Below are 11,935 nucleotides of genomic sequence, written 5' to 3' on the forward strand. Positions count from 1 at the left end.
ATATACCTCGCATGTCACAACCCATCAAAACTTTTTCAACCTGCCTTGGTTCTTTGTTTTAATTTCTACCTTAAGAAAATCAATTAAAAGGCATTACCGAACATATAGATTTGATCTGAATATCAAATCCATTAATAATCCTTCTTCTAAAAAGCATCAGTGTGTCACCATGGTTATGGTTTTTTTTTTTTTTTTTTTTTGAAAAATATACTTTTCTATATAAAATATATAAAAACAAATACTTTATCAGGATGCATTCTATGCTGTACTTGAAAGCAACTCATGAATACACCCTAATGCAATACAGTCCAATCTCTCAAATAAATTACATTCACTCAGCGGTATGATGAATAAAGTGCAACGCAGAGCAAGATGTTCTGTGTGCTATCACATTATGCATGATGCTTTTTTGCCCCGTAAGCATTGTGGCCCCTAAGGCACCACCAAAATACCTAGCAGCGCACTGTTATACATGCAGTGCCTGAGTTAGACCCCAGCTCCACATATCCTACATGGCACTACAACAAAACCACACAATAATTTAATAGGCCGCGGGTGTGACAGGGATGGGGTGGTGGGATAAGGAAGGGGGAAAGTTCACAGAACCAAAGCTTTATTGAAGGAAAAATACTCCTAAGGGAGAGAGGGGAAAGAGGAAAATCTCAGACATCCTTTTCCACCTCAAGCTTAGTACACCCTATCCAATGTTAGTACAGTGATCTCCCCCGCTGTGCTATTGTGTTCTGACAAGGGGATGGCCCCCCCCTGCCAGAACACTTCGGTCCGCGCTCTCAGCCATTGGCTCAGAGTGGTGATCGAAAGCTGATTGACAGACCTTTTTCGGTCATGCTCCATGGACAGATGCCGGCCGAACTGGCTCCAGTACACACAGACCGAATGTCTGCCAGTTTCTATTGAACCAGCCGATGCCACCCAACATTCGGCCCATGTGTACTAAGCTTTAAAGTCCATATGGTTTTATTCATTGAGTAGACTGTGGACTAGTCTGAAACAGTTCTCAATGGACATCCCCTCCATTTGGTAAATGAGGTGCATCCTTGAATGCGGCAATCCTAAAGCAACACCTCATCCACCAGGCATTTCAATGTCCTATTGTGCAAAAGCACCACAAAATAGTCCATCTGTTCTTCTTGACATGGTGAAATCTGTATGTGTAAATCCTCCCATTTATGTTACTACAAAGTATTATGAAGCAGGATTGCCTTTCATGTTATAGTGACAAATCATGTTCAGTTGACATTTCTTTGTTGTCTTGTCCCAACATTTTAGCTTTTAAATAAAGGATCATATTTTGGTTATTCATTTACAGTTTTAACCTTGTTTTACAGATGCAAGCCTCCAGCCATACCTTGAACAGATAAATCAGATAGAAGAACAAGTAGCATCTTTGGAAAATGCAGCTTATAAACTCGATGCGTATTCAAAACGATTAGGTATGATGTAAAAGACCACTAACCCACATAGAAGTGGGCATTTTTGGGAATTGTAATGAGTCCAGTTGTGGAAGATTATTTACACCATTTGGCTCCCTTAAAAATAAGTTGTTGATACCACTGTCTGGAAAAAGGAGTTATATTGAGAGCTAGATAAGAAAAGTAAAGTTTATGCTGGGAATAAAGTATAGTACAATGTGCAAAGTACATTGGATTACTTATTTGATTCAGGAAAAAAAGTGGCTATTCTGTCAACACACATATTAAAAAAGCAGATCCTATCACATACAAATACACAAGTAATGCTAGAAGAAAAGCATATCCCCTCCTGTGTGCTCTTTTTAAAGTGTACTTATAGCCAAACCCCCTGTTGGTTAACTTTTTGCTGCCTCTGTTCCATTATGGAGATTTACCTTTTTCTTTTTGTCCTTGATACTTAACAGGAAGCGTGAGGAAATCTCTTTAAAGTGAAGATAATTCATTGGAAGATTAGCCTCATCTAATGTTCTGCTGACAACTCTAAAGCCCCGTACACACGGGCAGAATGTCGGGAAGCAGCGGCCAGTTAAAAAAAAAAAAAAAAAAAAAAGCATTGACATTCGGCCCATGTGCATGTCGATCAGTCGAACGTGCATGCTGTAAAACCAGCAGCTGACCCACTCCCGATCAGCACTCTCAGCCAATGGCAGAGAGCGCAGATCGGAGTGTTCTGGCAGGGGCCATCCCCCTGACAGAACACAACAGCACAGCGGGGGAGATCACTGGACTAACCTCGCATGGTTAGTACAGCGGTTCCGACCGGAGCTGTCAGTTTTTTTTTTTTTTTTTTTTTTTTTCATGCAACCCGCTGGATTGCACAAAAATAAACTGTAGTGTGTATCTGGCTTAAGAACTGAGCCCCCCTTACTTTTTCTCTCACGGACAATGGTCATTAGGTTATAGTCAGAAGGTGTTACATACACTTTAAGTCAGGCCATGGATGATGCGATTTGCACGGGTTGCAGGAAAGAAAATTGCTTGATTCCCCCATCAACCTATTTTAGTGTTGATGGGAGAATCCCCCCTGCAGAGCTATTGTATCCTCCCAGCGGGGGAACGTGGGGAGCTGTCTCTGGGAGAAAACAGTGATTATTGCTAGCATCTTTAGCCACTGTCAATCTCATGCTAGAAATCTGATTTGCTGGTTGTATCCCAGTCGATTGATGCTTGCCCATACATGGATCGAAATTTGGCAGGCTCCTGCTGAACCGACTGCATTGAGATTCGAACAGTGTGTAACTCCTCTCCCCATATTGTTCTCAATCATGGTGTATCCAGTTGTGGCTTCTTGTTTGAAATTGCTGGCTTATAGGGCTGTCATTATGATTCTGATTTCACTGTGTAGTGAATTGCTGACCTGGAAAAAGCATGCAGGTAGAAAAGTGTGCATTCTCTTCCTGTAAGTATTTTCCAGGTAATGACTAAAAGGTAAAAACAAGCCAGTAAGGGCAGCATATTTTTTACTTCACAGGTCTAACTCCCGGGGTGGGGACAGGGCCCTATGCTGGCGAAGAGGGGCCGGGGGGTGCGCCACCGGCGACCGGACAATTGGCTATGCGGGGGGGGGTTGCACCAGGTGGGGGCTTCTGCCAGGGCCCCCTGTCCTGCCTGGGCCTGTCCTTGAGGCCTAGGGATCCCTCCAGGGTCCCTGGAAGCCTTGTGGTGCCACCCTTTTGCTGTAGCCTGTGTTTCTCTACATGGCAGCCATGTTTGTGTAGTCCAGTGGCCATTTTGCGGTGGTTTGCCATTGAAAATAGCGGCGGCCATGACAGTGGAGCCCTGTGGGTGGCTATTTCGGTGGTGGGAGCCCCTCCTCATCTCCTGGTGCTGACTCCTGGATCTTTTCACTTCCTGTTTGCCACGCGTGGAGTGCAGATTATCCTGGTGGCTGCAGGTGGCTGTTTCTGCTGGGTGGTGAGTCTGGTGGGGTTCTCTCCCTCTCTGCTGGGGGATCGCTTAGTGTCTTGTGCCTGGCGACCAGGTGATGCTACCAACGCAGTGGGGGTTGTCCCTTTGCAGTGTTTTACACTTTTTGTGGGGTCCCCCTGGTGACTTATGGAGTCTTTGGAGCACATCTCCCCACCTGACCCCTGTCTGAGGCTGCTGGGCCCTCCGGGTCCCAACCATCCATCGATGCACAGACGGGGGTCCTGGAGTCTTTTGTGTCCCGGTTGGAGGGGGTTTTTGGGCGACGTGCTAGTAAAAAGCAAACCCTGCCTTATCTGCCTCATGAGATCCTGAATCTGATTTGGCTGCCAAAGACGTGGGTCACCCTGCTGGGTCTGCGACCATGCGCCCAGAATCCTTAGATAGTGAGGATGATTCCTCCACATCTGCAACCGCGCACGAAAAGGCGCTGGTTGAAGCACTGATCGTATCTGTGTTTAAGAACTTGCAGCTGCGACAGAGGCGCAGGTTCCCTTCAGCACTCACAAACCATCCAGAGCGGCAAAGGTGTTTCCTTTCACCGCCTATTTTGACAACATTTTTGCTAAAGAGTGGGGGCGACCAAAAGGTCCCCTTGGGGTCCCTAGGCGATTTACTAGGCGTTACTCCTGGGAGGAGTCCCTTATTAATAGGTGGACTGTTCCACCGGTGCTGGACCCTCCAGTTTGCAGATTGAACAAGGCAACCCTGATTCCAGTTGAAAAATCCCCAGCCTTTAATGATCCAGCTGACAGGAAGGCGGAGGCTGTGGACCGCAATATGTACACTCTGACGAGTTAGGCACTGAGGCAGGTATTCACCATTGCCCTGGTGTTGCAAACTCTGACCGAGTGGGCTAAGCTTTTACACCATGACCTAGAGGGAGAACAGCCCCCCCCCTGCCTTTGTTGAATTAGCAGACCAGCTGGGCCAGGCCAGGGGCTGCAGTTTCTGTGATGCCTCTTTGGATGTGGCTTCCCTAATGGCTCAACTCTCTGTTTCGGCAGTGGTTCTTTGGTGTGTCTTTTGGCTTAAATGCTGGTCTGCGGACCAGCCTTCTAAGACGGCCTTGACTGATCTCCCCTTTCAAGGGGATCGCTTGTTTGGGGCTACCCTGGATACATCATTAAAGGTCTCACAGGGGGAAAGAGTACTTTTCTTCTGCAGGCTAGTAAGGCAAGGAACCTCGTCATAGACATGGGCCCTCCTTCTCGGCTCCTAAGAAGTGTTTTCATCCCTTTGTCGACTGACAAGGGCTCAAAGCCTTTCAGGGCCTCCTCCTGGAGGATCCAAACGCACCTGGTCTGGAAAGCCAAGAGCGGGCTTCTCCAGACCCGTAGACAAGGCTCCTTCAGCACGAAGGTGCACCCTCACCAGTATCAGGGGTGGGGGGGCGTCTTCGCTGTTTTTCGGACTTGGGGACTCCCCTGGTACAAGACAAGTGGATCCGCTAAGTCATTGGGTCTGGCTACAAGATCAAGTTTCGCTCCTGTCCCCCGGCAAGGTTCTTTCTTTCCAACTTGCGCCTGTCCCGGACTGCTTACAGGGTCTGTTTAGGACTGTGCAAGACCTGTTACTTTAAGGGGGGATTGTCCCAGTTCCGACTTCAGAATGTTTTCAGGGTTTTAACTCAACTCAAACCTGTTTACAGTTCCCAGGAAGAAAGGCAAGGTGCGTCCAATCCTGGACCTCAAGGCGCTGAACTGCTTTGTGTGGGTGCAGAAGTTCAGGATGGAGTCCATTTGCACCGTGGTATGGCATCCCTGCATCAGGGGGATTTTCTTGCGTATATCAACATCAAGGATGCTTACCTTCACATTCTAATATGTGCTGCTCACCAGCGCTTCCTTTGCTTTGCCGTGGGAGAGGAGCGTTATCAGTTTTATGGCATTACCCTTTGGTTTTGCCTCTGCTCCTCGGGTCTTAACAAAAGAGTCTCCTACTGCTCTGGTGGAAAACCTGGAAATCACCATACGAACCCTGCAGGATTCTGAATTTTCAGAAGTCTGCTCTGGTTCCGTCCACAAAGCTGGACTATCTGGGTCTGACTCGGGACTTGGCCTAAGCCAGAGGGCTCCTTCCTCTGGACAAACTCCAGAAAGTGCAGGCTGCACTTAGTCTCTTGCTGCCCAGCAGATGGTCTTCCCCCTGTACTTTACATGCGGGTGCTGGGCCTGATGGTGTCTACCGGTTTCATACGAGAGGTCCCTGCAAAGAGATTCTGGCCAAATGGGACAAGACTCCACAGTCTCTGGACAATCTGATCTGCCTCAGCCGGGGAACAAAGGAGTCCCTGATATGGTGGCTTCGTTCACCGGTGCTTCGGCTGGGAAAATCCTTCCTACCCTTTGATTGGACAGTGGTCACTACAGATGCCAGCCTGTCCGGCTAGGGAGGCGTCCTCGGAAAAAATTCTTCTCAGGGGATCTGGGCACTGGAAGAGTCCAGACTGCCTATCAATGTCTTGGAACTCCGAGCGATCAGACTGTGCCTGGACCATTAGATGGATCCACTTCAGGGATGTCCAGTGCGCATTCAATCGCACAATGCCACGGCCCTGGCTTATGTCAATCACCAAGGGGGCACAAAGAGTACTAGCGGCTCGGGAGGTAGCCGGCATTCCAAGGTGGGCAGAATGGTTTATTCTAGCCCTCTCCGTCACATACATTCCCGGGCTGGAAAACTGTCAGGCAGATTACCTCAGACGGCAGGCGTTGGACCAAGGGGAGTGGTCCCTTTATCCGGAGGTGTTTCATCAGTGGTGTCTCCGGTTGGGCACCCCCAAGGTGGATCTGTTGGCATCTCTGCTTAACAGGTGCAGAGATTGGTGGGTTGGTCACGGGATCCTCTGGCGGACGCCACAGACACTGGCGGCCCGTGGGGTCAGTATCGTCTGATTTACGCCTTCTCTCGGGCTTGGTACGCCGATCTGGTGCGGCTGGTCATCGACGTTCCCTAGAAACTTCCTCTCAGGGAGGATCTGATGTCCCAAGGACCAATCTTCCATCCTGTATTACAGTCGCCTCCTTTGACGGCTTGGCTGTTGAACGCCAGGTGCTGATGGATAGAGGTTTATCTGAGTTGGTGATTTCCAGCACTGTTAAAAGCTAGGAAATCTACTTCTAGGAAGACGTATATTGTGTGGTGTGAGTCTCTTGGGGTTCATCCGCGCTCCTTCTCGGTGGCTTGTATCTTGACCTTCCTTCAATCGGGAAGGGGGGGGTTAACGGAAATTGGCCTTGACTATCATCAAGAGCCAGGTGTCTGCTTTGATGGTCTTCTTCCAATGACCCTTGACCACACACTCCCTGATGCGTACCTTTCTTCAGGTTGTCCGTCATTTTGTTCCTCTAGTGCGGTCACCGTTGCCGCCTTGGGATCTTCGGGGGATTCCCTTGCTTACGCTGTCTCAGAAAGTGTCCTTTTTGGGGGCTATCCCCTCTGCGTGCAGGGTGTCTAGAACTGGTGGCGTTATCCTGTCGTTCACCTTACTTGGTGATTCACAGCAATAAGGTGGATTTTTGCCCCGTGTCCATCGTTCCTTCCAAAGGTTGTCTCCGATTTTCATTTGAATGAAGACATTGTTTTGCCTTCCCTGTGTCCCAGGCTGAAACATCTGAAGGAATTTGCCATGCATGCCTTGGATGTGATTTATTTTTCGCTGTTCCCACCCCTCATGTTTTGGGACATCCCAATGGTTAAGAAGATCAGGAGCTGTGTCCGTCCCTGAACGAAAGAGAAAATGGGATTTTTGACTTACCGTAAAATCCATTTCTCTGGTGTTCATTGACGGACACAGCACCTACCCCTCTGTGGAGTTGCAATTCTTCTGACACTGCTTGTAACAAAACTGTTATAGCAGGGAAAGGGAGTATACCCTCTGGGACTGCCTATAGGCGTGGCCAGATTCTTTTTCTGCCTAGTGTCCTACTCCTGTAGGGGGCAGTATAACCCAATTATGAAGATCCGTTAATGAACATCAGAGAAATAGATTTTACGGTAAGTCAAAAATAAATTTTTACAATCCCTTTAAGCGAAGGCAGATAATTCCCTTAGGTTTAGGTGACAAAGTTAGATCAGGCTGAAGCAAAGGGTACTCTTATTAGTGTTATTTATTGGAGTGAGGATTAGGCTAGAACAAATGTATCATATTTCAATTTACTGCTGTAGTAGCTGTATTCGTTTTCCCCCTTTTTTTTTTTTTTTTTTTAACCTTCATTTTCACCTGGTGATCCAGATCGTAACACGCTTCCTGTACAAGGGTGGCTATGCTCACTCATCGTATCATATCTCTGAAGAGCAGCATTGTTACCCTAGGGCAGGAGGTATGTTACGATTATAGAAAACCTCACCATTTAATCCTATCTATAACATTGGAGGATGTCTGTAGCCCATAGAGGTAAACTTGGCATGCTTGATAACATTTTCTAATAAAACTGCAGCATGCCTATGCAGACCAAAGAGAGCAGCTAAAGAGAAGTGTGGGGGATATTTACTAAAAACTGGTGCACGCCTAATCTGGTGCAGCTGTGCATAGTAACCAATCAATTTCTAACTTCAGCTTGTTCAATTAGGCTTTGACAATAAGGTCTGGTTCACACTGGTGCGACATACGCTCCAATTTTGAGAGCACATGTCGCACAACGTGTACAAATCAATGCTTTCCTATGAGAGCCGTCCTAACTGGTCCAACACAAGTCGGTCCAGCTTTGAAAAAGGTTCCTGCACTACTTTGGTCCAACTTAGCCTGTTCGATATAATTGAAGTCGGATCAAAGTCGGATCCTCATCCTAACCACCTGACTTGTGACATCTGACATGGTGATTACAGCAGCAAGAAAAGGAATTTGTCACGCTGGGATTGTTTTGATTTGTCAAAAGACAAGTCGGACTATCTCAAAGTTGGCACAAAATCGTATCCTGTTCATTCAGATCGGATGGAAGTAGGATCGATGTAGGGCCGATGTCGCAGAGCAAAGTCAGATCGACAGTCAATCAACAGACATGTCATACCAGTGTAAACCCAGGCCTAAAACCTGGAAGCTTACCAGTTTACTATGAACAGCTGCACCGGATTCTGTTTGCATCAGTTTTAGCAAATCCCCCTCTGTATCGTAAGGTACACTAATGTAGAAGCACCCACGTTTTTTAATGTCTCATGAGCCTTGAAAAAAAACAGAGAATGTTGTTCTAGCAGATACTAATCTGGTAAGTATTATAAAGAGCATAGCACATTTTGTAAATCTAGCACGTAGCTTTGTCACGGTTTACATGTTTGGCTAGTATATTACTGCTAGATACCTATGGTGGCCATACACTATACGAAAAATCGGCCGAAATTTGGACAGTTCGTTCGTTGTTTAGCCAGTTAATGGGCCCAAATTAGTAATCGGTTGTGAGGTTTTTGAGCCAAAATAATGAAGGACAAAGAAGTTTGGAAATTTTTTGACAAACGAATGATAAGATGAAAGGTTAATGTCTTTCTCCTATCCTTTCTCCTCCAAACTGTTTGCACTAGATATATGTGAAAAACTATCAAAAACTGATTCATTTATGTTTATTGAATGATTTATCGGTCGTTGTATGAAGGCAGGATCGTCTGCTCTCACGAGTGTTCGTGAGTTCGAACAATTTTTCATATAGTGTATTTCCAGCATATCTATCAGGCACATAATATGAGTGGTTTCAGGACCGCATCATCTGATAAGTGCTTATATATCACACACGGAGATTTAGAATTTAGATAAAAACTCAAGCAGAAATTGCCGTGAAAATGCGTGCAGTATCTCTATTCAGCTGAAAAATGTATATTTTACTGCACAATTTTTGTAAATGCAAAATTGTGATTGTTCATCTATTGCAGTTGCAAATGGAAGCATTGGAATTGTGAGAAAATAAGATTTGTGCGCACCTTTTGTAAATCTACCCCAGAGCATTTATCACTTGATCATCTTTGTATCTTTCTTTTTCCTGCAGAAGCAAAGTTCAAAAAACTGGAAAAGCGGTGAAGATGTATTCAGAAGGCAGTGCTTGTCACTTCAAAAATCCTAAGGCCAAAGGATAATATCATATTGTAACATTTTTTTCATTATCTATCATGTTCTTCTTTAAAATGCTTTTTGCTAGAAAACTAATAAATTTAAACATATTAACAAAATATCAGAGTGTATGTCTTATAGTTCTGAGTAAATTAGCTTTTGCCTGTTTTCTATTACGAAACTGGTAAATTTTAGGTAAACCTTTGTCAGACTAAACCCTCTAAATTGCACATATAACTAAAGGCGGGTACACGGTAAAAAAATCAGGCGAACTATCGGCCGGTTTTCTTTGATCTTTCACAGCAAGTCGGAACCGAGGATAGAAATATTGTACGAGATTTGTCGTACGACATTGGCTTTTTTTTTTTTCCTCTGATCATGTGCAGTCTTTCGTATCTGATATTTCTTGTACGGAAATTAAATGAAAATTGTTTGTTTGTTTCTTTCACGTACGAGAAAACTTTTGGAGTTTATCCCTTCGGAAATTTTCGATTGCAAAGTCAGAATCGCATGTAGAAAGTTGTGTACATACTATACCAAATTGAACGATCGTGCCTCGTATGGAATTTTTCTTATGATTTTCTCAAAGTGTGTACCTGCCTTTAAGTGTACCTACATATATTGGAAAATACTTTGCAGAGTGCAGATTGTAAGCTGAGCAATAGTTGTGGTTATAATGTCCTGGAATCGCCTCTGTTACAAAAAGATATACTGTGTGGTATCTGTGTTTTTTTTTTAATTTTGCAGGGAAATGCCTTATTTAGGAGTGCCGCTGTGTGCTCACGTGACCTCCTGGCGCTCAGCTTTCCCAATCTAAGGACTAGTGTGGGAGGAGCCGAGATATCCTGTTGACATCAGCTGGAAGGAGAGAGGCGGGAGGTCACGTGAGGGCATAGCGGTTCTCTCAAATAAGGTATTTCGCTGCATAATTTTTAAAACTCAGATACTGCACAGTATACCTTTCTGTAACAGAGGGGCTTTCAGGATTTGGGATTAGTGATTTTACAGCCATAGCGGCAAGAGGGTTGGGGAGGAGATGGCTGACACACAGACACCCCAGCTAACAGGCAGGGAGGGAGGGGGAGAGGGAAAGACTGCGGGCTGATGGAGGCACATAGACTTACCACAGTATAATGGATCAGCAGCCATGATTACCAAGGTCAGCACACACAGGGGGACACAGGAACAGGCAGGATCAACCAGGTATTTTACAACATAGAGAGGGACAAATGACAAAGCACAAGCACTATGATATATATCCTGCTTTAAAGGAACAGAATCATTTTTTTTTTTTTCGGTTACAACAACTTTAAGCTCTCTCATTTCCAAAACGCACATCCAATTGATGCCGTTCACTGTAGTGAGCAAAGTAAGATGCAGGAAGGAGGCACCCTGTGCCTAATGTAAAGTACTAGAACTTCCATTTTCATAACAGATTGCCACTATTTCAAGTATCCCTGTGAACATTGAAAGATCTGAAAATAAATACAGATCTTTACCAGTGTTAATTTTGGCAGCAAATTTCAATTTAGTTTTGGTCTTAGTCTAAGGACTAAAATGGCATTTTAGTTTTAGTCCCATTTTAGTCTTCTGCAAGTGTTTTAGTTTTAGTCGTATTTAGTCTACTAAAACTCCAGTACATTTTAGTCGACTAAAACGTCCTACATTTTAGTCGACTAAAACTCATTTTAGTCATCTATAATTGAATGGGTGTAGTTCAATTGTAATTTGTAATGCATTATTTAAGCATTTCTCTACAATTTCCAAACTCATTATATACTACTGCTGGTCCTGGAGTGAAAAATCTAATATGTTATTATTTATGGTATTAAGCTTTGAGCATGCACCAGTGTTAATTTTGGTAGCAAATTTCGATTTAGTTTTAGTTATAGTCTTTTGACTAAAATGCCATTTTAGTTTTAGTCATATTTTAGTCTTAAGACTAAAATGGCATTTTAGTTTTAGTCATATTTTAGTCATCTGAATTGTTTTAGTCGTATTTTAGTCGACTAAAATTGTGTTAATTTAGTCGACGAAAACGTTTTAGTCGACAAAATTAACACTGATCTTTACACAGGATATAAACATTATGGCCAAACATATACAGTAGTTGCATTGTTTTAATTTACATATGAGAGTTAAGCTAGGAGCATGTGGGCATCTTTTAACCTGCCTCTTTGCAGTCTTGTTTTTAACAACAAATTGTTCAAGTACACAGTGAAAATTTATATATGTAAACACAGACCCCTGTTATAATTGATCTGGGGCTTATTGAGATTAAAGAATTGTGAGAGGGATCTCCTGTGGCAGTTATTTCTCTCCAGGACCCAACACTTTGCAGCCACTAAAGATGTTTTCAATTGCATTTCCCCTCTTTCTTTTTTTTGCAAACATAAAGTTTTATTGAGAACAACTGGTAGCAGGTACAGCAAAATATAGACATGGGAAACACGACCTAGGTAAGCAAAATACAACAACA

At 44.3% G+C, this 11,935-nt stretch overlaps 1 protein-coding gene across 1 annotated transcript in view; it reads left to right on the forward strand.

The window, feature by feature from the left end:
* BLOC1S2 (biogenesis of lysosomal organelles complex 1 subunit 2) overlaps positions 1 to 9,575 on the forward strand; it is a 33,430-nt gene extending 23,855 nt beyond the window's left edge. The window contains exons 4-5 of the mRNA XM_082269277.1: positions 1,350 to 1,454; positions 9,395 to 9,575. Of these exons, the coding sequence (XP_082125403.1) occupies positions 1,350 to 1,454; positions 9,395 to 9,426 (137 nt within the window). The 3' untranslated portion in view covers positions 9,427 to 9,575. The remainder of the gene's footprint in view (positions 1 to 1,349; positions 1,455 to 9,394) is intronic.
* Positions 9,576 to 11,935: the final 2,360 nt, after the last annotated feature.

The sequence above is a fragment of the Pelophylax lessonae genome (genome assembly GCF_965119305.1).
Source record: "Pelophylax lessonae genome assembly, chromosome: 9".
Lineage (NCBI taxonomy): Eukaryota > Metazoa > Chordata > Amphibia > Anura > Ranidae > Pelophylax > Pelophylax lessonae.